This window comes from Marmota monax, unplaced genomic scaffold (genome assembly GCF_021218885.2).
Source record: "Marmota monax isolate L192 unplaced genomic scaffold, Marmota_monax_Labrador192_F-V1.1 WCK01_AAM20220418_F8-fsc00167, whole genome shotgun sequence".
Classification (NCBI taxonomy): domain Eukaryota; kingdom Metazoa; phylum Chordata; class Mammalia; order Rodentia; family Sciuridae; genus Marmota; species Marmota monax.
Window position 1 is genome coordinate 1,024,445 of NW_026694116.1, and position 20,204 is coordinate 1,044,648.

Genomic DNA, 20,204 nt, shown 5'->3' on the forward strand with positions numbered 1-20,204 from the left:
TCCGAGCACTCCTCCTTAGCTGTCCTGACTCAGGAGCAAACACCAGCTTTGGGGACTTTGTACTGATATTTTGTAGGAAGGGACTGGTGAACAAAGTGTCAGAGGACAGATAGGCAAGACTCAGGCTCTCATTTGCTTCCAGAGTTTATTTCTCAGGTCTGGGATAAAGCCCAAGGGTGCAGAGGTGCTTTGGGGAGCCGGGGCCACGGTCTTGAAAGAAGAAGCGGAGCAGGGGAGTCCTGAGGCTGGGTCACCTGGCTGGGAGGACAGGAGCCACTGGTAGTGCAGGAAATATCCTACCCGCCCCACCGGCCCAGAGTGAACTTCTAGTGTGGGCCTCCTACCTAGGGTCCCTCCAGAGCCTGGTCCCTTGGTCTCAGCAAATGCACCAGCAGAGTCCTTGACCTCCCCTATCCAGCCCTCATTCCCTCCACTCCACCTTCTAGCCCCTCCACTCTGGTCTTGGTTCCCGGTGGACCTCCTGCCCTGCCTCCAGGCCTTCCTACCCCCAGGAGCCAGAGATCCCTGCTGTGAGATGGTCCCTGAAGGTGGGGCCCCTCTCCCTTTCTACCTGGGACCTACCCTCCTGGGCCCCTGGGAATCAGCCCTAGTCTGTTGGGGGCAGGTCTTCCTTCTGATGGTTGTAACTGGAGGTCTGGTCTGCTCTGGGAGCTCCTGCCCCCACCCCACGACCCCTGAGGTGGCGGGTGTGTGCTGAATGTGTGAGTGGTACCTGAGTGGCAGTCCCGGGGGGAAAGGGCCCGTGGCACCAACTCACTCACCTATTCTTGCTCCTTCAGGCATTTATCTGTCAAGAAATAAGCCCAGGGGGCCATGGTCAGTGCCACAGGCCTGGGCTGTTCTCCTTTCTGGGCTTCCTGCCCCTCTCCTCATGGTGAGGAACCTGCCCTAAAGGCCCTGGAGAGCTGGGTCTTGATTGAGACCCCCAAACTGCAGACTTCATCCCACCCCCAACACTCATGGCACCACCATGAGGAACTGGGGGCCTCTGTGTCCTTGTGGCTGGCAGGCAGAGTGTCTGGTGTCCTTTGGGAGGGGGTTCCTAGTAAAGGGGCCTGCAGGCAGAGGTCATGGGGTGTGGAAAGACCAAGAGCACCCTGTCATCCCAGGGCTGTAGGCAGGTCAGCGGGTGGAAGGGCAGGGCCATCCTGTCCCATCCTATCCCACTCAGGGCATCGCCTACCCTAATCTGACTGTAATCCACTGCCCAGCCGATTAGCCCCCCTCACCATTCTGGGGAAGGAAGACAATGTCGTTCTCTGTGAAACCATGGGCCTTGCAAAAGTCAGCAAACTTCTCCTTCAGCTCAGCCCTTGGGGTCTGAGTGCGGCCTGGGTGGGTAGAGAAGAGCCAGCCTTGGAGAGGAAGCTCTCTGCCCTGCCCCACCCTGAGTCTTGGGGACCCCTCCCTGGGATCCCCTCTAGGATCAGGTGTCAGTTCTCTGCTGACCCCATGCCAGGCCAGCCTAGGGGTCCCTTCATGGGAGCCTGTGGGGTGGGGAACCTACTGTAGAGCGTGGCCATGTGGAAGTCCTGGCCAGGGCCCTTGGTGCCCTGGCTGAACAGCAGTGCGTACTCCTTGTAGTTGGTCTCCACCACTGAGACCGCGTGGGTGCTGCCCCAGTCTGGGAACCCAAGAGAGAAGCCTGGTTGGGGGCACCTGCCACTGCCTGGGGAAAGGGTGTCTTCTATGGGCGGGGTTATGGGTGTGCATGGGAGGGTCTCAGGTCCCGGGCCTGTAGGGGATGCTCCCCTCTGGCTGGCTGCTCCCCAGTCCCTCCCCAGTTCAGCCCCTCCAGCTCGGGGCTTCCCATCTGCCCAGGAACTGTGTTCCCAAACCAAAGTCCTCAGAGTAAGAAACACACAAGATCAGAAAACCATGAGCTCCTGGTCCAGCAGGGAAGGGGAGGTGGAACTGGAGTGCCTGGGGGTGCCCTAGCTGGGCAGAGGAGTCCTGGGAAAATTCCACCCAGCAGGGAGGGGCCTGGCACAGCATGCGTGGGCTTGGGAGAGGTTCCAGTCCCTTGAGGGAGGGTCTCTCAGTCCCCCCAACTCCCGGCAGGATCATGCCCAGACCTTGATGGAGCTGACCCTGGTGGAGCGGCCATCACCCCAGCAAATGCCTTGGAGGGGATGAGGGGCAGGGTGGAGCCCACTCACGTGGACTCAGGTAGCTGTAGGAGCCAGGGTTCCCTGTGGGCTGCAGCAGCATGGTTCGGGTTTCACACTGGTTTTTCCTGTGGGCAGGTTACTTCCGAGGTCAGGGGTCAGGCCTGAGGATGTCCCCAGACCGCGACAATAGGGTGGGATTCTCTAGGTCCCAGAACCCGCTGTCCCACCTGAGGAAGGTAGAGGTGAGGTTGAGCCCGCCGTCCGCGGTGGGCGTCACCACCGACTTGCACATGGACAGCATCGATTTCTTCTCCCGGAACCAGCTCGAATTGGAGGCGAGGCCCGCGCTGAACCAGCGCCCCAGGAACTGTGGCGAATGAGCGCGACAGGGTCGGCGGGGCGCAAGCGGCGGGCACCCGGACCCCCACCTCCGGCCTCCAGCCCGGCCCCGCCCCCCATGCCGTGATGACCACGCCCCTCCAGAGGGCCCACCCCTCAGGCTTGCCCCGCCCATTCTCCGCCCCCGGGCCCACCAGGCGTCAGCCCTCTCCCGGGGACGTCCCCGGTCGGCCCGATCAGCATCCCAGTGATCTGGAGAGGCGCCGTCTGCCTGGCAGAGCGCGCCCCATTCCTGGAGGGGTCAGGGCGGGGTTCCCCTCGGCTAAACGCGACGCGTCCGCGAGACGCTGGGGAGGGGCGCGTGGCGGCGCGCTCAAGGGCAGGGACTTGATCCGCGCGTCCCCGCCAGCTCCGGCGCACGAGCCTTGGTGGCTGCTTGTGGCCCGAGCGCGTCCCCGCCCGCACTGCGGGGTTCTCTGCCAGTCGGTGTGCCATCGCCGTCTGCGCAGTGCGCAGAGACGCGTCCTGGGACCCAGCGTGGGACGTAAGCCTGTGTGTGCGCTGGGGATGGTGTTTGAACGGCGTGGCGTGGGCGTGGGCGCTACGCGGCCCTCGTGTCTGCGTGTTCAGTCAGTGGAACCGGTGAAATGCCGCTCTCACCGCCAGCCTCCACGGTCAGTCTCCTGGGGCAGCCGCGCAGCCCTCCTTCCCCGCTTGGCCCAGGCTCTGCCCGGTTCTGCCCGGCACTGCAGCACTTAGCGCCCCTTCACCAGGGAGAAACAGCCCTGAAAGTGCCCATTCTCCTAGGGCCTGTACAGTCTTTGGTCAGGGGACCCTCACCTTGTCCTGTTGGAAGTCGGGCTGCACAGAGACCTGGGCCTGGGTCTGCAGGACCCCCAGGACCCCCAGCAGAACCAGCTCCATCCACAACATGCGCAAAGTCGCCATTCTCGTGGAGCAGAGCAGGTGTCCCAGTTGGGTACCAGCAGTGTGGGCAGAAGAGGGTAGGTGGGCAGGAGGAGCAGAGGACACTGAGGAGACCCCTATTTATTGGCCAGGCTTGGCCTCCACCCAGGGCCCAAGGACAGCCCACAAGAGGCTCGTGATTCTGAGGGGTGGGGTGGCTGAGCCCAGCTGCAGCCTTGTCCCCCACAGGGCTGCTTATGCAAGAGGCTCCCACAGAGACCAGCCAGGGCCCTGCTGTGCTAGGGACATAGCTGGCCAAAATCTTGTCTATTCCATTCTTGCTGGCAAGCCCACCCACCCCAGCAGCTGGATGGGCAGGGAGGTGCTGCCCTACCTCTGGGGCCTCTGGTCACTGCCCACCTGGGGCCAAGACCTTCCTCTCACAAAATCTACCCATCATTCACTGTCCTTGAATGAGAGGCTTGAGACTTAGGGAACCCTAAAGCCTCAGTTGTACATTGAGAATTTGGTTCAGAGAGGCCAGCAGGCCAGGTGGTGACCAGAAGCTCCAGCCAAGGCAAAGAAACTCAATCTAACAGGCAGGGCACTCAAGGCAGGTGTCCTAAGCACAGCAACCCCGTGACCAGATGTGGGGCTTTGATGATGGTCCCCTTAAGTGCCCTTGGGGAAAGAACACAGGAGTAGGCGGAAAGGGGTGGGGCCGCAGGCTGAGAGGGCCATCTGACTGCAGTGGGGGGGGGGGGGGTTGCAGCCTGCCACTGCTTTCTGGCTTTGTGGCCTCTTCCCTGGCTGGGGACCTGCAGGCCCTGGGAATGAGGCCTATGTGTCCTGCCCTTCCTCCCATTGTCTGGGTCCCTGGGGCATAGGATTATTTAGCATCAATAGCTGGGTGAGCAGTGCCACAAGGGTTTCTTGCTTTCTCAGTGATATTGGGACTGTTGGGGGTGGCAGGGCAGAGGCCAAGGTCGGAGGGTGGGGCCAGAGTCAAGAGGCACCCCAGAGTGAGCCCGAGACCCTGCTTCTTGCCCAGCCCTGACCAGAGCAGTCCATCCATGCCCTGGGCCAACAGGGAGAGACTCTGAAAGGACAGGCAGGACTTGGGGCCCTGACTCCGGGACCCTGCACTGCCCCTTGGCTTGGTCCAGCAGCAGATATGGAGAGTGCAGAGTGGACCAGCAGAGTGGCCAAGGACAAGGTGTGGGGGCAGGAGGAGGTGTGTGGAAGGAAGGGCCCCTGGGGGTGTGCCACTGAGTCCTGGCTGCCTCTGGCCTGGGGAGAGCTGTGGTGGTCTTGAAATGCTTCCAGGGGTGGGAGCCTCTTAGAAGAACACCTGGCCCCCTGGTGGTCCTTGGTGGTAGCTCCACCCCAAGGGTGGCCCTGCCTGGTGGGAGGAGGGCTGCCTCTTTCTCCCCCCTCTGGGCCAGCACAGGCATGGCCTTGTCCCACAGGGCTCTGTGTCCCTTCAGGAGAGATTCTGCCCTGCTCCAGGCCAGAGAGCCCTCACTCACTCAGCACCCACTCACGGGGCTGCCCAGGCCAGACTGGCTGCACTGCAAACTTGAGACACAGAGCTACCCCCTGTGGAAAGAGACAGTGTCTCTGTCCCTAGTAAGAGGGGACAGGACTCTGATGCAAGGCCCAGGACCAGGCAGGGGCCAGGGTTCTGGCGTTACCAGCTCAGCCCATCCCCAAACAGCAGGCAGCCCTGCCCCAGGGGGCCACTCTCCAGAGCCCACCCTGCCCTCTCCTGGCATTGGACCTCGGCCTTTCTTGCTGCCTCCTCTCTGACCCCTCTCCTGGTGACTTACCTCAGGGGCCCACGCTCCCCTGGCTCCTGGGCTGCACCTGTCTCTCACCTGACGCCCCTGTCCCCTGGTGTCCTAGAGCCATCTCCCCATCCTGCCCTGCTGCCCTCTCTCCCCCAAGAGCCAGGTCCCATTCTGCCCGGTGACCAGAGCCCAAAGCCCGAGGTGTAGGTTGTCCGTGGCACTCCTTCAAGTCCCGACCTGCCCCCACCTCTGGTTGCCCGGCTCCTCCCCTTCTCCAGGCCCATAGAGCTTCCAGGCTGTGCTGGACACAGCCCGGTCCAGGCCCCCCGAGCCCAGCAGGAGACCCGAGCAGGCATATGATGTGCACATGTGGCTGTCCAGCTGCCAAGCAGGACTGTGCACCACCGGGGACTGGGGAGCGGGCACATCTGCCTGGCTGCTCTGCACACCAGTTTCTTTTCTTTTTTTATTTTAATATTTATTTCTTAGTTGGACACGGTACCTTTATTTTGTTTATGTATTTTTACGTGGTGTTGAGGATCGAACCCAGGGCCTCACGCATGCTAGGCCAGTGCTCTACCATTGAGCCCCAGCCCCAATCCTGGACACCAGTTTCTTTGGGTCACACGGAATGTGTCCTTGAGATATCACTGAGGCCATTCCCCTGCCTCTGGCCCAGGCCTGGGCTCCCAGAACCAGTCCCAGTCTAGTCCTGAAGGGGAGTGGTTTCTTCCTTGGGGTGCGACAGTGTCTGAGGCAGGCAGCGATAGGTCCAGGCCTCTGTCTCAAGGGGTTCGCTCTCAAGGGCCCAGGCTGCTCCAATACCTGGTGAGCCCTGTGTCTGACTGTCCACCGGCCTTGACCTACTCTCTAAGGCCTCCTTGGCCCCACCCACCTGTGCCTGGCAGTTAGTGTCCCCCCCTCTGGCTGTGGGTAGTTGTTGTGGGAAGGGGCTTTGGGGGACACAGGTGGTCAGGGGCAGCCCCTGGACCTTGTGTGTCAGGCCCAGCTAGCCTGCCTTTCAGCCCTGCCCGGAAATGCTCCTCTGGAGCACTGGAAGGAGGGGCAGTGCCTGGTCCACCAAGAAGAAGCTGGATAAATATTCTGGGCTCTGAAAGCCAGGCCGAATGTTGTGCTGGTCAGCAGCGTGAGAGGGGTGGGCTCAGTGTGGAGTGGGCAGTGCAGCTCAGGGCCTCCAGGGCCATCTGCGTCAAGGGGACACTCTGACTTAAGGGGGCTGTGCTGGTGGCACCCCAGGCCCTTCTCTCCCAGGCTGGCCTCTGTCATGCCTCGTCTATCAGGTTAGCCTCTGCTGATGCTGGACATGGCCACTCTCCACCTGCCCTCCCAACTGCCTGTGCCCTTCCTCACACAGCCCAGGAGAATGCACCCTCCAGGAGTCCAGCAGGGCAGGAGTTGGGGTAAGATCCACCCTGGAATTTGCGTATCTGTGCATTGCTGGCCAGGTCCTGTGGAGGGGGAGGTTGAGGATGGCCTCCACCTGTCCTGGGGCCAGGGAGCTGGGGCCAGGGAGCTGGGGGCTGGTTGGTCCCCTCTGGAGAGCAGAGGTCCTGCCCAATTCTGCCTTAAGAAAGGGGTGTGGCAGGGCTGTGGGGAGGGACAGCCAGGCCAGCACAGTCCTGCCCACTCCTGCTCTCCTCCACTGACCACCGCTGGGACCTCAGCTCAGGGCAGACCTTTGGTGCTTCCAGAAGCTGCCGGCCCAGCCATGGTGGCCAAGCCCCAGTGACTCCATTGCCTGCTGAAGGGTTGGGCAGGGGGGGTCTGGCTGGGCACCCCTCTCCTCCTCACGATGCTGAAAGGCTGGTTTTAGGGGAGGGGCTTGCTCCTCCAGGACTGTGTGTGTGTGTGTATGTGTGTGTGTGTGGGTGTGTGTGTGTGTGTCCCGGCTCTGATTTGGGCTGGCAGGAGTCTCCAGTGTCTCCTGGCTATGGCCAGGGGGCACTGGGGCAGCTGAGTGTCCTGGGTCTTGGTCCAAGCCTGTCCCTAAGTCAGAGACTCCTGCCTTTCAGTCTGGAGTAGAGGACAGCCCAGTAGTGTCCTCCACTCCTGATCCTAGGCTAGTCAGTGAGGTCCAGGCCTCAGGACCCTCCCTCACTGCATTGTCCCTTTAAGGCTGGACCTGACGCCTTTTCAAACACTCTGGGGAAAAGTGACTCCAGGGAAGTGGGGACGCAGGTCTGTGCAGGGTCATGGAGGGGTCCCTGGCAGAGGGCAGCTGAGCTCAGGCCCTGAGGGGTTGGAGAAGGTGCCTTGGTCATGGGCCCCTCTGGCCACCATCTCGAGCACCCTGGTGGCCCCCCTGGTCACTGTACACTCCCTGCTCCCAAGCTGGGACCAGTTCCTGCCAAATGTCATAGAAGGTAGCCCAAGTTGGAGGACAGGTCAGGCTCTGTTGGCCCTGGAGTTGAGACCAGTCCAGGAGCATGCCCTGTCCAGATGGGAAGGTGGACACTGGAGGGATAAATGAGGACATATCTGAGGGGATGTCCTATATATCAAGTGAGATACGGTGGCTCCTCCAGGCTGGGAGTGCCCCAGTGGCATGGCCCACAGCCCTGTCCCACACTGATGGTGGCCAAGGACGTCGGACCCACCCCCCTGTCACCAGTGGGTTTATTTCTGATGGGAGAATGGCAGACAGGGCTGAGCTGCCTTGCAAAGGGCCCAAGCCAGGCTGAGATGGCGGTGAGGGCCCAATCTGCAAGGGACAGAATGGCCCTGAGGGCACATTCACCCCTCAACAGGAGCAGGGGAGGCTGGAGCAGAGGCCAGGGCAGCCAGAGGCCAGGAGGAGTGGGGTGAGCTGACCGGGAACAGGGCAGGAGGACCACTAGGAGCCAGGGAACAGAGGCCCAGGGTAAGATCTCAGTTGCTTCCCCACCTTGGTGGATCCCTGCACAGGGCCCCAGAACCCCCCAAGCCCCAGAAGCCACAGCCGTCACACTCAACGGCTCACACAGGCCTCTGGCCACAATGCCTGTGAGGACAGAATGGTCAGAGAACCCCGGCCTGAGGGCACACTTGCATGACTCCTGACCTCCAGAGCCCCTTGCACCCCCAGGGCTGGCTCAGTAGCTGCAAATGAAGGTGTCCTAGGATGGGGACCTGAGGTTTGGGGGTGGCACATTTTGGGCACAAGTGCATCCTCTCCTCCAGATGCTGGAACAGCCAGTGGAGGCCCAGGTCCCCAGACCCTCCCTGACTGCACTGTCCCCTCTAAGGCTGGACCTAATGTCCCCTCACACAGTGTGCACTGCCCAGGCTCAGGCCACAGGGCAGATCTGCATCCCCTACTTCCAGATCCTTCTCTGTCCTCCCCACTGGGCCCCCACCTCCCCTGACAAGCTCTGCCCCTGCTGGGGCCTGGCCTCCACTAGAAGCAAACAGGCTGTCCCCATGGCCCCTCCCGCCTTCCTCCTGGCCTCAGGGCCGCTGTGCGGGGGACTCCAGCAATCCCAGGTGCTGCCCTAGATTCTCTTCCTGAGCCCAGCACCCAGCCCTGCCCTGAGGATCTCCTGCAGCCCCTTTCTCTGGCTTGTGGGGGCGCGAGGGCTGGGTGCATCTGAGGTCCAGCATCTGGACCCCCATTCTTTGCCCTTAGGGTTCTTGGGACCACATTCCTGCACCCTGTAGCCCGGGGCCCCTCCTTGGTCCACACAAACCTCCCAGTACAGGCCGTGGGCAGGAAGACAATGTGACCCTGCCAGATGCCCAGGGTCCTGGCAAAGTTGATAAATTTCTCCCTCACGTCAAAATCCAGCTCCTTTTTCTGCCCTGTGCCAGGAAGGGGGCAGTGAGCCCTGGGGAGGACCCCTTTCTCCCAGCCACTGGGGAGCCTTGGAAAGGGCCTTCTTCCCTGGGGGAGGCCCTGCACCCAGCTGGCCTGTGGCTGTTGTGCTGCCCAGGGGCCCCGCCAAGCCATGTGGTCCTGACCTCCTTCTTGGGGCCTTATTTCCGTGGGGAGAGCCAGGGTGCTTGTGTCTCTACACTTAAGTCTTATAATTTTTGGAACCCAACTCTGGGGAGCAGGCAGAGGTCTCAACCTTGCCAGTGGGGCGGGGCGCTGCTCACCCCTCTAGGCACACACCAGCCAGCCCCTGGAATACCCCGGGGCACAAGACCAGGGTCAGGGAGGGAGAAGTCACCTCCCCAGCCTCCGAGGGAGTTCCAGCCTGGCTGACCCTTGGGGACAGGGGTCCTGGTCCACTGTTTGCAGGGTGGGGTCCTGTGGAGGAAGAGACCCAGCCTCTGGTTGTGATGGGGTTTGGGGGTGGGACGAGGATTCAGGGTCCTCTGCTTCCCAGGCTTCCCCGGGCAGTGGCCTGTGGCCGCCTGCTCTGCCCTAGGAGCTCCTCTGGGTGCTGTGCAGCAGGTGGGGAGCACCAGGGGCCTGGAGGCAGCTGACAGCCCAGAAGCCCGGGGTGGTGCTTCCCTTGGCTCCCCACCCTGGCTCCCCATCTGGCTCAGTTGGTCGATCCAGGGAGTGGCCGTCACCTACCCTCAAACCCAGTGCCCCCGAGAGCCAGGGTGCCCTGCCTGTAGCGCTCTGGTGGCCAAAGCCCTGAAGGCCCAACAAGGAAGAGGCCCCAGAGCAGATTCTCGGGCCGGGGCCTACTGCAGTGTAGGTGTGCCCCATGTCCCGCCTGTGTCCCAACAGCTACAGCGGCTCATGCCACCCCAGGGCGGAGACACAGGGACTCACAGGACACAGCCCCAGTGGGACACCAGCCCACCCTGCGCAGCACCTGGGATTGCTGGAGTCCCCCGCGCAGCGGCCCTGAGGCCAGGAGGAAGGAGGGAGGGGCCGTGGAGACAGCCTGTTTGCTTCTAGTGGAGGCCAGGACCCCACAGGGGCAGAGCCTGGGGGGGCAGTGGGGAGGACAGAGAAGGATCTGGAAGTAGGGGATGCAGATCTGCCCTGTGGCCTGAGCCTGGGCAGTGCACACTGTGTGAGGGGACATTAGGTCCAGCCTTAGAGGGGACAGTGCAGTCAGGGAGGGTCTGGGGGCCTGGGCCTCCACTGGCTGTTCCAGGATCTGGAGGGGAGGATGCACCTGTGCCCAAAATGTGCCACCCCTAAACCTCGGGTCCCCCAAGGCTGCTTCTTCCTGGGAGCTGGCCCCTCACCTGCCCTCTCCCTAGAACCCCAGTGAAACACTTGCCTCATGTGGAATTTTCGTTCCCCAAACTCAGAACCCTACGTCCCCATTCTGCAGCATCCCTCAGCACTGAAGTCCCTGTGCCACTGGCTGCCCGTCTGCCACCAGCCCAGGCCTCCTCACCTTCCTGGGGTTGGCCCTGGGCCCTCCTCTAGCCCTAGCCCCTGGGCCCCGGCTTGGCTGGCCCCTGGTGATAGAGCTTACTCCCAGTAGGCACTGCTTCCACCCCCTGGAAGTCACCCTCTGTCCTCTGCCAGCCCAGTCGCCTCATCACCTGGCAGGACTCGGTCCCACCTGAGTGAGACAGGAGTGATGGGCAGCTGGTGGCCCCTGAGTCCGAAGGTCACCATCTACACCAGGAACTCGGCTCCGTCCTTGCTCCTAAAGGTGTTGCTGGCCCCCTGTAACTATAGAGCTGGTGACAGGCAGGGGCAGGCGCACAGTCCCAACCTCCCTGAGCAGCCCCGGCAAGACCCCTGCCCAGGCAGCAGACTCTGGGATGAGGCTGCACCAGTGGTGCTGGACCTGGCAAGCACAGGGAGATCCTGGCCAGGGTCAGGTGGCCTTCCTGGGCTGCAGCTTCCCCATGTGGACAGAGGAGTTGTCCCCTGCTGGTGGGCTCCCAGGATGGGGGAGTGCTCACGGTGGCTGCAGGCTGGAGCTGGCTGGGCGCCAGCTCTCCTCTGCCCCTGCCCTGGTGCCCCCCCCCCCCCCCGAGGCTGGGACGCAGGCAGATCTTGTGGAAGGGCAAGTTTGGGGCCTGGGGACACTGGTGCCCCCAAAGCTGTTTGGGGCCTTGGCCCTGAGTCTGCCCAGTCCCCAGCAGAGGGAGACCCATCCACAAGGGCTCCATTCTTGGCTGAGGAGGTGGGCCCTGGGCAGAACTGCAGGCCGGTGGCGGGTGCAGTGTGGGGTGAGGACTGGACTCAGGCTCCTGTTAACTGTTCACCTGCCAGCCCCGCCCAGGACCAGCCCCGCCCAGGACCAGCCCCGCCCAGGACCAGCCCCGCCCAGGACCAGCCCCGCCCAGGACCAGCCCCGCCCAGGACCAGCCCCGCCCAGGACCAGCCCCGCCCAGGACCAGCCCCGCCCAGGACCAGCCCCGCCCAGGACCAGCCCCGCCCAGGACCAGTGACTCAGATACAAGAAGAGTAAGATTTTCCCCTTAGGTCTCCTTGGCAGGACCTGGCAAGGGGCATGGCAGGAAGGGCAGCGGATCCTCTGACTTGGCCAGCAACAGTCAGGGAGTGGGTTTCCCACCTGCCTTCCCTTGGTCCCTGGATCTCCTCCTGGGGAGGGTGGTGCCTGCAGAGACCGCCAACTCCCAGGAAGGTCCCAGGCCGCGCCTTTCCCCACAGGCCCCAGCCCTGCCTGCACTTCTGTCCCCCAAGACCGTCTGAGCCCCACTCCGGGCACCAGGCCAGGGCAGAGCTCCCAGCCCAAGTCTGGCAGAGCAGCAGCCAGCATCTGTGAGGGTCCACTGTGTGCCCAGCACTGCGATCCTGTCGGGCACAGCCTCTGCATTCACCACCCCCGCCTGGGAGCAGGCCAAGCCGGTCCCTGGTCCCTGCTCCCTGGGACAGGCGAGCAGGGACAGCGTGTGCTGTGCTCTGGCCGGCCCAGCACCATCCCACTCTACCCACAGGTTCAAGGCCACTGTCCCTGCCCCAAACCTCCTCTTCCTTAGATGCACTTGCTCTGATCCCAGCCCCCTGCCCGTGGTGGCTGCCCGAGTACATGAGATTCCCGCCCCCAGCCTACCCTCTGGTCCCTCTCAGCAGCTGCTGAAAGGGGCAGCTGCCAGGATTCCCACCAGCTGAGTCCTGAAAGGGGACCCTGGGGTTGGGCAGACCTGGGAGGAACCTCAGAGTGACCTTGGTCTTGGTCTCCTGCAGCCCAGTTCTCTGGGTCTGGGGACAAGTGAGTTTGGTGGCCCAGGCCCTGAGCTGCAGGAACACCCCCATCCAGAGACCACGATTCATGCTGAGGCAGCCCTCTGTGCTGGAGGCACCCCTTTCTCTGCTGCAGCCCCTTAGGACCTTGAGCGGTCACTGTCCTCTTCTAAGGTCTGAGCAGAGCTGCAGGGACTCATGGGTACCTGGTGTCTGCCACATACCTGGCTGCTGATAGACATTCAGAGGCCAAGAGGACGTACACACAGAGCCCGGAAAATGCCCCAGCTAAGGACACCCAGGTAGGCGTCTTTGTGCAAGTGTAAACAGGTGGTGTCCATGTGGCCTCTTCTGCAGAGACCATGAGGCAGACGGGGTCACTGGTGTGGCCTTTGGACACAGGGTGACCTGTGCCTCTCAGAGGATGCAGTTGCATGAAGTCCCAGGAGTGAATGTCTGATTCTCAGCTTTAAACTTGCCGAGGAGATGTGGGCAGTGGGCAGCACTCTCACCCGCCCTGGACACCTACGCCAGTGGGCGCTCGTTATGTCACCGTCTGGCACGGAGGCGTTGGCCCTGCCCTCTCTCATCTGGACATCCCGGCCTCCTCACAGACTTCTGTCGGCACCCACCCAGGACCCTGGTGGCCTCCTAGCACTGCTCTGGGCGCTGGCTCCTGGGCTTCACGACCACCGCGGTTGCAAGGAGCCCTGGCCAGGCGTCTTGTCCACTCTATCTTATGATTCAGGTTGGTGACAGGAAGATTCTGGAGGTGAGGACATGGCCTGGTCACCACGGTGCATGGGGGTCACCGTCCACACAGCCTATCCTCTGCTGATGTGACCCTGGCCACCTGACCGAGTCTGTGCCCAGGCTCTCCTCCCGAAGTTACTTTCCATCCCTCTCTCACGCTGCCTCCTGCAGGAGCGTCACTGGGGGCAGCCCATGGCCAGAGCAGGACCTGGGACCCCTCCTCCTGGGTCACTCGCAGGTTTTCTGCAGAGAGATCTGTCCCTCTTTTATTTCCTTTCTCAACTATCGGTGGGCCTCGGCGTGGCCTCGGGGCCGTGTGTTCTGTACTCTGCAGTATAAACCTAAGGCTTCCCTGCTGAGTCTGTTGATAGGATCCTCCTCACTCTGGCTGTTGGGATTGGGTCATTTGACCCCCGTGTCCTTTGACATGGCTCCCTCTGGGGGTTTTTCTCTGTTCTTTGTTTCCTTGGCAATTTGAGGTGTGTGGAAACCCACAAACCCACCCCTGGAATCAGGATCTCGTCTGCACCCCGAGACCCCTCCCACCCCTCCCCACCGGCCTCTGGCTGTCCCCACTGAGGCTCTGCTTGGTCCTGTAGGTAGCTGGCACTTCCGGGTTTCCTGAGTGGTGTCACACCTCAGACACTGGACGACTTCCTGCACCTAGCAGCCATGGATCCTCGGGTCACCTGGCATCGAAAAGGATGGTCACTCAGCTTCCTGTTGCTGTGTCCAGGTGCGAGGATGCTCCGCCGTTGGTCCTTCTCCTGTTGATGGACATGGGGTGGCTTCCAGGTTGGGGCTGTCACTAATAAAGCTGCTGGAAAATCCAGGCATACATCTCTGGGTATGTGCTCCGGTCCTCCTGGGGACATGGAGGGCTGTGGTGGCCATGGGTGGGGTTGAGCTTAGGCACTGCCAAGCTGCTCCCCGAACTCCCCAGGTGGGCTCTTCTCCTGTGGCCACCATAGGGGAGCAGGAGCACCTGGGGGACCTGTGGGGTCCCTGGTCCACTGCTGCCAGGCCGCAGCTCAGCCCAGGCCCCGTGGCCCCCGAGGGAAAGGCGGTGGTCACAGGCATGCGGACAGCCAGGACAGGACTGGGCCACAGGACTCAGCATCCAGCTTAGACCTGGGACAGAGTGGTGGGGCTGCTCTCACAGTGGACCCCAGGGCCTGAAGGCCTTCTGGGAAGGGAGGCTCGGAGGCCCCAGGAACGGAGGCGGAGAGGGTGTGGGGGCACCCTAGGCAGTCTGAGGCCTCCTGGCCTGGCTGGCGGGGTGGGGGGCTCTCAGGTCCCAAGGCCTCAGGGCCACCCCACAGGGGCAGTGCCACTGTCTAGCAGGGCTTCTCTGGCCCCACAACACACAGACCCCACAGAAGCGGCCCGGCTTGCCCTGAGCCCAGAGCCAGGCCTCCTGGCCCCTCAGGGGATTTCTGCTGCCACCCGGGCCTTCCCCACACTGCCCCTCCTGTCACTGTGCAGTGCCCTCACAGGACCAGGGGATCCCTCAACGTCTCCTGGCAAACTCTCCAACCCTCCCTAGATCCCAGCCTGATGATTCCTAGCACCCTGAGCCCCAGCCCAGGGCAGAGCCCTCATGGGGATGTGGCTGGGGACGCGCCAATCACAGGAGGCCCGATGGAGAAACCCCGACCCCTGTTGGTCCACACAGAGCCAAGACGCAGACTGCATCCTGGAAACAAGCAGCTTTCCACTGCATCCTGGCTGGCACAGCCACCCGTCCCTAGGGGGGACAGCAGCTGGGCAGAGGCAGCCTGCAGTGTGTGCCTCTGCTTGCCTGTGCCCGCACCTGCCAGCCTCCTCCAGATGGCTTGGGGACCACAGCTTCCCCTCAAGGTGGCCGAGCCCACAGACCCTGTGAGCTCCAGTGAGGCCCACTCCCAGCTCATATGCCAAGAGGACACCAAGGGGGTCCCAGGGTGCCTGCCCCACCCCTTATCTGGTGTTGCTGAGACCTGCCCTTGGCCACAGGTGGCTCCGGCCACTGTGCATTGTGGTGAGGGACCTCAGCATCTGCAGCTGTGGGAGGCCTGAGGCCCCTGCCTGTGGCAGTAGGCTGGAAGGGTCCCCAAGCCCCGGCTTGGACTTTGGTTTGGTGTCCAGGAATGCCCTGGTCTGCCTCTGGCTCTGGGTTTCGCTCACCAGGCACCCCCTTCCTCACTCCTGAGCTGCCCCAGGGCAGGATCTGGACACCCCAACGTGCTGACCACTGGGGCCCTCCCCGTCCTCCAAGCCTTGTGTAGGCGGGGCCTAGTCATGTGGTGGGTCCTGACAAATCAGGAAGGCCCTGCCTGCTCAGGGGGTCTGCAGGGGTCCAGGCTGAGGGTCTCCTTCCCAGTCTAAGCTCAGGTGAGGACGTCAGCCCTGTCCCCAGAGGTGCCAACCTGCACCAGCCTCTGCCCCTCTCTAAGAGCACTGGGCCTGGGCTGCCCTTTCCAAAGATCCCCCAAAGTCACCCCTTCCCAGTGAGGGGTCTCCAACACAGAGCCCTGAAAAGAGGGAGGCTATGTATCCCACCTTTCCCCAAGGGCAAGGAGGGACAGGACACCCCCATGTCACGCCTGCATCAGGAGCAGGGCTGCCAGTGGACAAGCAATCCTGACCCTGTGGACCCCTGGGCCACCCTAGGGTGGGAAAAGATGGGGTCTCCCCAGGGAAGAGGGGGCAGCTGTGTGGGCCTCAGGACCCAGGAGGGAGGGTGTCAAGAGTCGGAGACCAGAGCAGGAACTCCAGTTCAGCTCCACCGCCACAGGGCTGACCGCGGGCTGACCGTGCTGGCCCCCACCAGGCCCAAACCTCCTGACCCAGCTGCCCACTTCCTCCTCCAGCAAACTGCAGGCTCAGCTCCGGAGGCTGCAGGAGCCGGTCCAGGGCCAGCAGGCCCAGATGGTGCCTGGAGAGCCATGCTCTCAAGCCAAGGTAAAGACTCCAGGGCCTGAGGGCGGGGGCGCTGGCCCCCCGGAGGGCTGGGCAGGCACCACCCAGGGTCCAGCAGCAGGGGCCAGCCAGAGCTGCCCACCTGAGGAATAGTGTTTCCAGGCCCCAGGCCTGTCCACATCTCTGGGCCAAAGTTCCTGGACAAGCCCTGGAAGCCCCTGACCCTGCAGATCTAAGGGGGGCCGGGAGGGGCCAGGTCTTCCCCTGGCACCCTGTCACAAGTCTGGCCTCTCCCACCTCTCTGAAGGCCTCTGTCCTCTCTGTAGTGCCACCAGCAAGAGTGAAGGTCCACATGGGGCCAGCAGGCAGGCAGAGGGACCCAGGACCACCGCCCGTGCTCACAGGGTCCTTGCCCGCCGCCCAGCTCTGTGCACAGCCTCGCACGGGTCTCCCGACTCTGCACAGCCAGGTCCACCAGGGCCCTGCGGTGGGGCCCCGACCCCACCCAAGCAGCCGAAGGTGGCAGGGTGGCTTCCTGAACACAGGGACAGTGGGTGGACAGGCTCTGATCTGAAAATGTGGGTGTGAGCAGGGTGCTGTCCACCACGGCCAGAGTCCAGGACCCAGAGCCAGCCGGGGTGGCTCTCTGCAGGCATGCAGCTGCCCACAGGGCTTTGCTTCCTGTCCAGCTTTCAGCTCTGCCTGGTGGTCTGGGGCCTCCATGCCACCAAACCTATCAGCATCAAAAAGTGCCTCTACACTGACTGGAGAGACTCGTGCCAACGGCCAAGGTGGGTCCTGCCACAGTGCGCGAGGTGGCCGTGCATGGAGCCAGGGGTCCTGGGTGCCCCATGGTGCCTCCCAGTACCTCCAGGCCCACTGGTGAAGGTCCTGGAGACTGAGACTCTCCAGGATGGAAGGCCCATGTATGTCGGTCCCCCTTGAGTCCCTCGGGCTTCCTGGGCTCTGGCACCAGGCTGAAACCAGGCCCACTGCTTGTAGCAGGTTATTTATGGTGTTTGTGTAAAAACCACTATGGCCGTTATCCACAAGTGTGGCTGAGCGTGTTGGGCCGGTAGTCAAAGACGGGTAAGATCCAATTACAATGGTACCAACCTAAGACAGGAGGCTGACGATTTGAGGTCAGACCATACAATGACGGGTAAGGACCATATGAAGTATTGGACAACCTAAACCAGGCACGGTCCCTAAGCCACATACTTGTTCTTTAAATTAAACAAAAGGGGGAAATGTTAGGGTCTGTAAACAAGTCAAGATGGCGCCTGGCACTTTGCCAGAGGGAGTGGTTTGTGAAGTAACGCCAGCAAGCCATTAAGATGATAGAGATTCCTTAATGACTGACTGCTGTGCCTAGATTATGTCAATTAAGTTAAGCTGTGTGTAATCATTAAGATGATGAGGATTCCTTATTGGTTGACTGCTGTACCTAGTTTATGTTAATTAAGATAATTAAGATAGTTAAGTATATATACCTCTGCCGTCCAGCAATAAAGCTGCTCCTGCTGTATTAATCCTCACAAGTTGCTTGTCACACCCCCTGGTTATTTGGCTGTAGCCAGACTGCGGCACAAACCCAGAAGGCTGTGTGTTACAGTGATTATGACAACGTGTCTTTGGCCCTGAATAAGCTACACGCCCACATATCGCTACAGACAAAGTTGGCCCTATTGCCTCAGCTTCAGTTGCTCCTGCTGTGTGGACATGGAGATGTGGACGGAGGAGCACTGTGTCCAGCTGCTCTCCAGCAGGCCACAGTAGCTCCATGTCCTTTGCACTGTGGTTGTAGGCTCTGGTTACAAAGTGTCCCCTGATGTGCCACCAGGGGACATTACAAAAGATGGCATGGTAAGATTGTGGGGCCTTGCAGGCACCGTGAGTAGAACGTGCCATCCTGAAGGAAAGGAGGAACCCATGTCCCTCTCCATGCCCGAGCACTAGCGGGTTCAAGGACGGGAGCATGGGTTTGGGCTGCAAGGTCCAGATGTGACTTGTCCCGAAGGACGTGTGCTGTCACAGAGTGACTCCCTGCACACAGACCAGGCTCCTCGGGAGCTGGTCACCACTGGACAGGGCCCCAGAGGGACAGAGGTGTGCTTTCTGGGGAAGCGCTGGAGGTAGCATGAGAACCAGGACCTCTGGACGTCCTCATGGGCATTCCACACCCCGTCTCCGTCTCCGTGGGGTCTTTGGTGTCTTGATGACCTATCTCACTGCCCAGAACAATGAGGCTGTGGACATTGAGAAGGGAGGAGGGAGGAGGGGCAGAGGGCAGGAGGGAGAGGTGGAGAGGGAGAGGAGCCGCGTTAGGAGAGAGGAGGCGCCGTCATGACAAAGCCTGGACATGGCGCTGAGTCACTGCGCCCAGCTCCCTGTGGGATGGTGAGGGCGGTGCCCCGGGGCCCCCGACTCTGTTAAGCTGAAACACAACCAAGACAGAAAGTCGGGAGGCCGAGAGGCTGGGCCCACCTGGTCCAGCGTGGACGAGCTTCGGGGCAGCCGTCCTGGGTGCCAGCCGAGCCAGGGGCTGGAGGCCTGCCCTCGACGCTGCCTTGTGCCGGCCATCCCTGCTGGACCACGAGCAGGCAGGAGCCCAAGGCAGGAAGGTGAGCTCTTCCTCCCAATCTCTCCACTGCGAAGGGGCCAGGTGCTGGGTAAGGGAGGTCAGCAATGGGATCTGGAGCCAGAGCCAGGAACTGACCCCGTGCTGGACGCTGCTCTCGCCCCCTCACGGACTCGTGGACACAGTGGACGTCTACTAATTCACTTAAGGAAACCCGCCATCCTCACACATGTGAGGGGCTCTTGCTTCTTTCCCCGAACGAGGACCCGCGGGGCCACACGCCCCCAGAACCCTCACTTGGTGTTGTTGACCCCTCAACTCCAGGCCCACTGAATGTTCTGTCTCCAAAGCTGGAGTCGAGAAGCTGATCTCCAACAGCCGTGGAGAAACAGTGGAGCCTGAGAGGGGCAGGCACAGGGCGCAGAGAGCAGGCCGGGCGCCCCTGCCCAGCCGGACGCCCAGAGCCTCCATCCTTGCTGGGTGTGCTTTCTTCCTGTGGGGACGGAGCCAGGGCCTGGCACACGCAGGGCAAGTCTCTGTCACGGAGCCACCTCAGCACCCGGGTTGGGTTTCAGCCTGGTGCCGGAGCCCAGGAAGCCACCATGTTCTTAGTCCTAAAGCCTGGGTGTCAAGGGAATTAAGGGGGCTTCAGTTGTGCCCTGACCCTCCCAGGGACAGGGGAAGGGCTGCAGGGTCCATCCAGGCCGTTCTCCTCAGCACCTGGGACACAGGAGGCCAGGTTGTGGGGCTCAGGACCTGGCTATGCAGGGGAGCCCTGCTCTGGGGGAGCACAGAGGGCCAGCAGGAGGGGGCAGGGAGGCAAGGCAGGAGAGAGTGAAGCCAGCGATCCGGGGCCTGTGTCCACCACCCGGTTGTGGGAAGCCACATGAATGACCACACCTTCCAGTCCTGATGCCTCAGATTCTGACCGACCACTGCATTCGCTCGGATAGTAAGGGGTCTTCCTTGTGGGAGGTGCCTCCAGGGCTGAGTTACAGCCACCTGTCCCCGGTAACCCTGCCCTTCTGGCCTTTTGTGGATAGGGCTTTCTAAAGAACAAGAGTCCCCCCAATAACAGCCCCCCTGCGAACACACTTGCTCCCACCAGGCTCTAGTGACTTTCCCTCGCTCTCCCTCTGGGGAGCCTGAGGCCGAGAGTGCAGAAGCCGTCCTGAAGCCTGTTCAAAGTACAAGTGTGCGTCTGTGTTTTATTTGGTGTCCGTGCAAATTCACGGGTGACCTTAAGTTCAGATCCCGCGCAGGTTGGGGTGGCACCTGGTAGCCAGCCCACCTATGGGGGAGAGACCCTTCCTGGGCGCCCTTAGGAAGGACCACCCAACCACGGCCCTTCTGCCACAGCCTTCCCAGGGTCGACTCCAGGAAGATGGCTGCAGATGTCTGACCCCCAGGCCCAGGTCCTCATTAGCAGCTGCAGTGCAGAGCCAGGACCAGGGTGGTCTCTGTCCTCACAGGCCCACACGTGACCCAGCACTTCAGACCAGACGGACTCATGGCCTTGAACCTGAACCTCCTGACCCAGAGCGCAAGACCAAAAGAGCAGAAAACCCTCCCTCACCCCCCGTCATCCCTCTACCCACACCCCTCACCCACCACCAGCCAGCCTCCCTACGGCCAGTGGGGACCAGGCCTAGACTGCTTATCTCCACTCCACCTCCCATCTCCCAGCCCCAGGCATCCGCAGGGGCCGGCTCCTGTCCTGGGGCCCT

General features: G+C 62.1%; 2 protein-coding genes and 1 long non-coding RNA gene across 6 annotated transcripts; 1 reads left to right on the plus strand and 2 right to left on the minus strand.

Moving 5' to 3' along the window:
- Positions 1-126: 126 nt before the first annotated feature.
- Positions 127-3,510, minus strand: Ptgds (prostaglandin D2 synthase). 4 transcript variants are annotated; one of them, XM_046465733.2, is made up of 7 exons: positions 3,312-3,509; positions 2,360-2,499; positions 2,181-2,257; positions 1,529-1,645; positions 1,251-1,352; positions 734-808; positions 127-258 (listed from the first exon to the last, which is right to left on the minus strand). In XM_046465733.2, the coding sequence occupies exons 1-6, from the start codon at positions 3,417-3,419 to the stop codon at positions 783-785; spliced, it is 570 nt and encodes a 189-aa protein (XP_046321689.1). In that variant the 5' UTR covers positions 3,420-3,509; the 3' UTR covers positions 127-258; positions 734-782. The 4 variants fall into 4 exon arrangements, with proteins under 4 accessions (XP_046321689.1, XP_046321688.1, XP_046321690.1 ...); XM_046465732.2 differs by having other exon boundaries at positions 783-808; positions 3,312-3,508; XM_046465734.2 differs by lacking the exon at positions 1,251-1,352 and having other exon boundaries at positions 783-808; positions 3,312-3,510.
- A 7,935-nt stretch (positions 3,511-11,445) lies between these two features.
- LOC131425002 (uncharacterized) lies at positions 11,446-13,833 on the plus strand. The gene is made up of 3 exons (XR_009228734.1): positions 11,446-12,544; positions 12,710-12,990; positions 13,595-13,833. It is a non-coding gene; the product is annotated as an uncharacterized LOC131425002 (long non-coding RNA).
- On the minus strand, positions 12,870-20,202 carry LOC131425001 (uncharacterized). The gene is made up of 2 exons (XM_058585891.1): positions 18,384-20,202; positions 12,870-18,145 (listed from the first exon to the last, which is right to left on the minus strand). The coding sequence occupies exon 2, from the start codon at positions 16,617-16,619 to the stop codon at positions 15,699-15,701; it is 921 nt and encodes a 306-aa protein (XP_058441874.1). The 5' UTR covers positions 16,620-18,145; positions 18,384-20,202; the 3' UTR covers positions 12,870-15,698.
- Between the last annotated feature and the right edge of the window lie 2 nt (positions 20,203-20,204).

What these genes read in the sequence shown, in the direction of transcription:
- LOC131425001 (XM_058585891.1), bottom strand. Translation starts at nt 16,619, where the DNA reads ATGGAGGCCCCAGACCACCAGGCAGAGCTGAAAGCTGGACAGGAAGCA.
- Ptgds (XM_046465733.2), bottom strand. Translation starts at nt 3,419, where the DNA reads ATGGCGACTTTGCGCATGTTGTGGATGGAGCTGGTTCTGCTGGGGGTC. An exon ending in CCGACTTCCAACAGGACAAG is followed by an intron (nt 2,500 to 3,311) that starts GTGAGGGTCCCC and finishes CATTCGCCACAG; the next exon opens with TTCCTGGGGCGCTGGTTCAG. An exon ending in CCACATGGCCACGCTCTACA is followed by an intron (nt 1,353 to 1,528) that starts GTAGGTTCCCCA and finishes CTACCCACCCAG; the next exon opens with GCCGCACTCAGACCCCAAGG.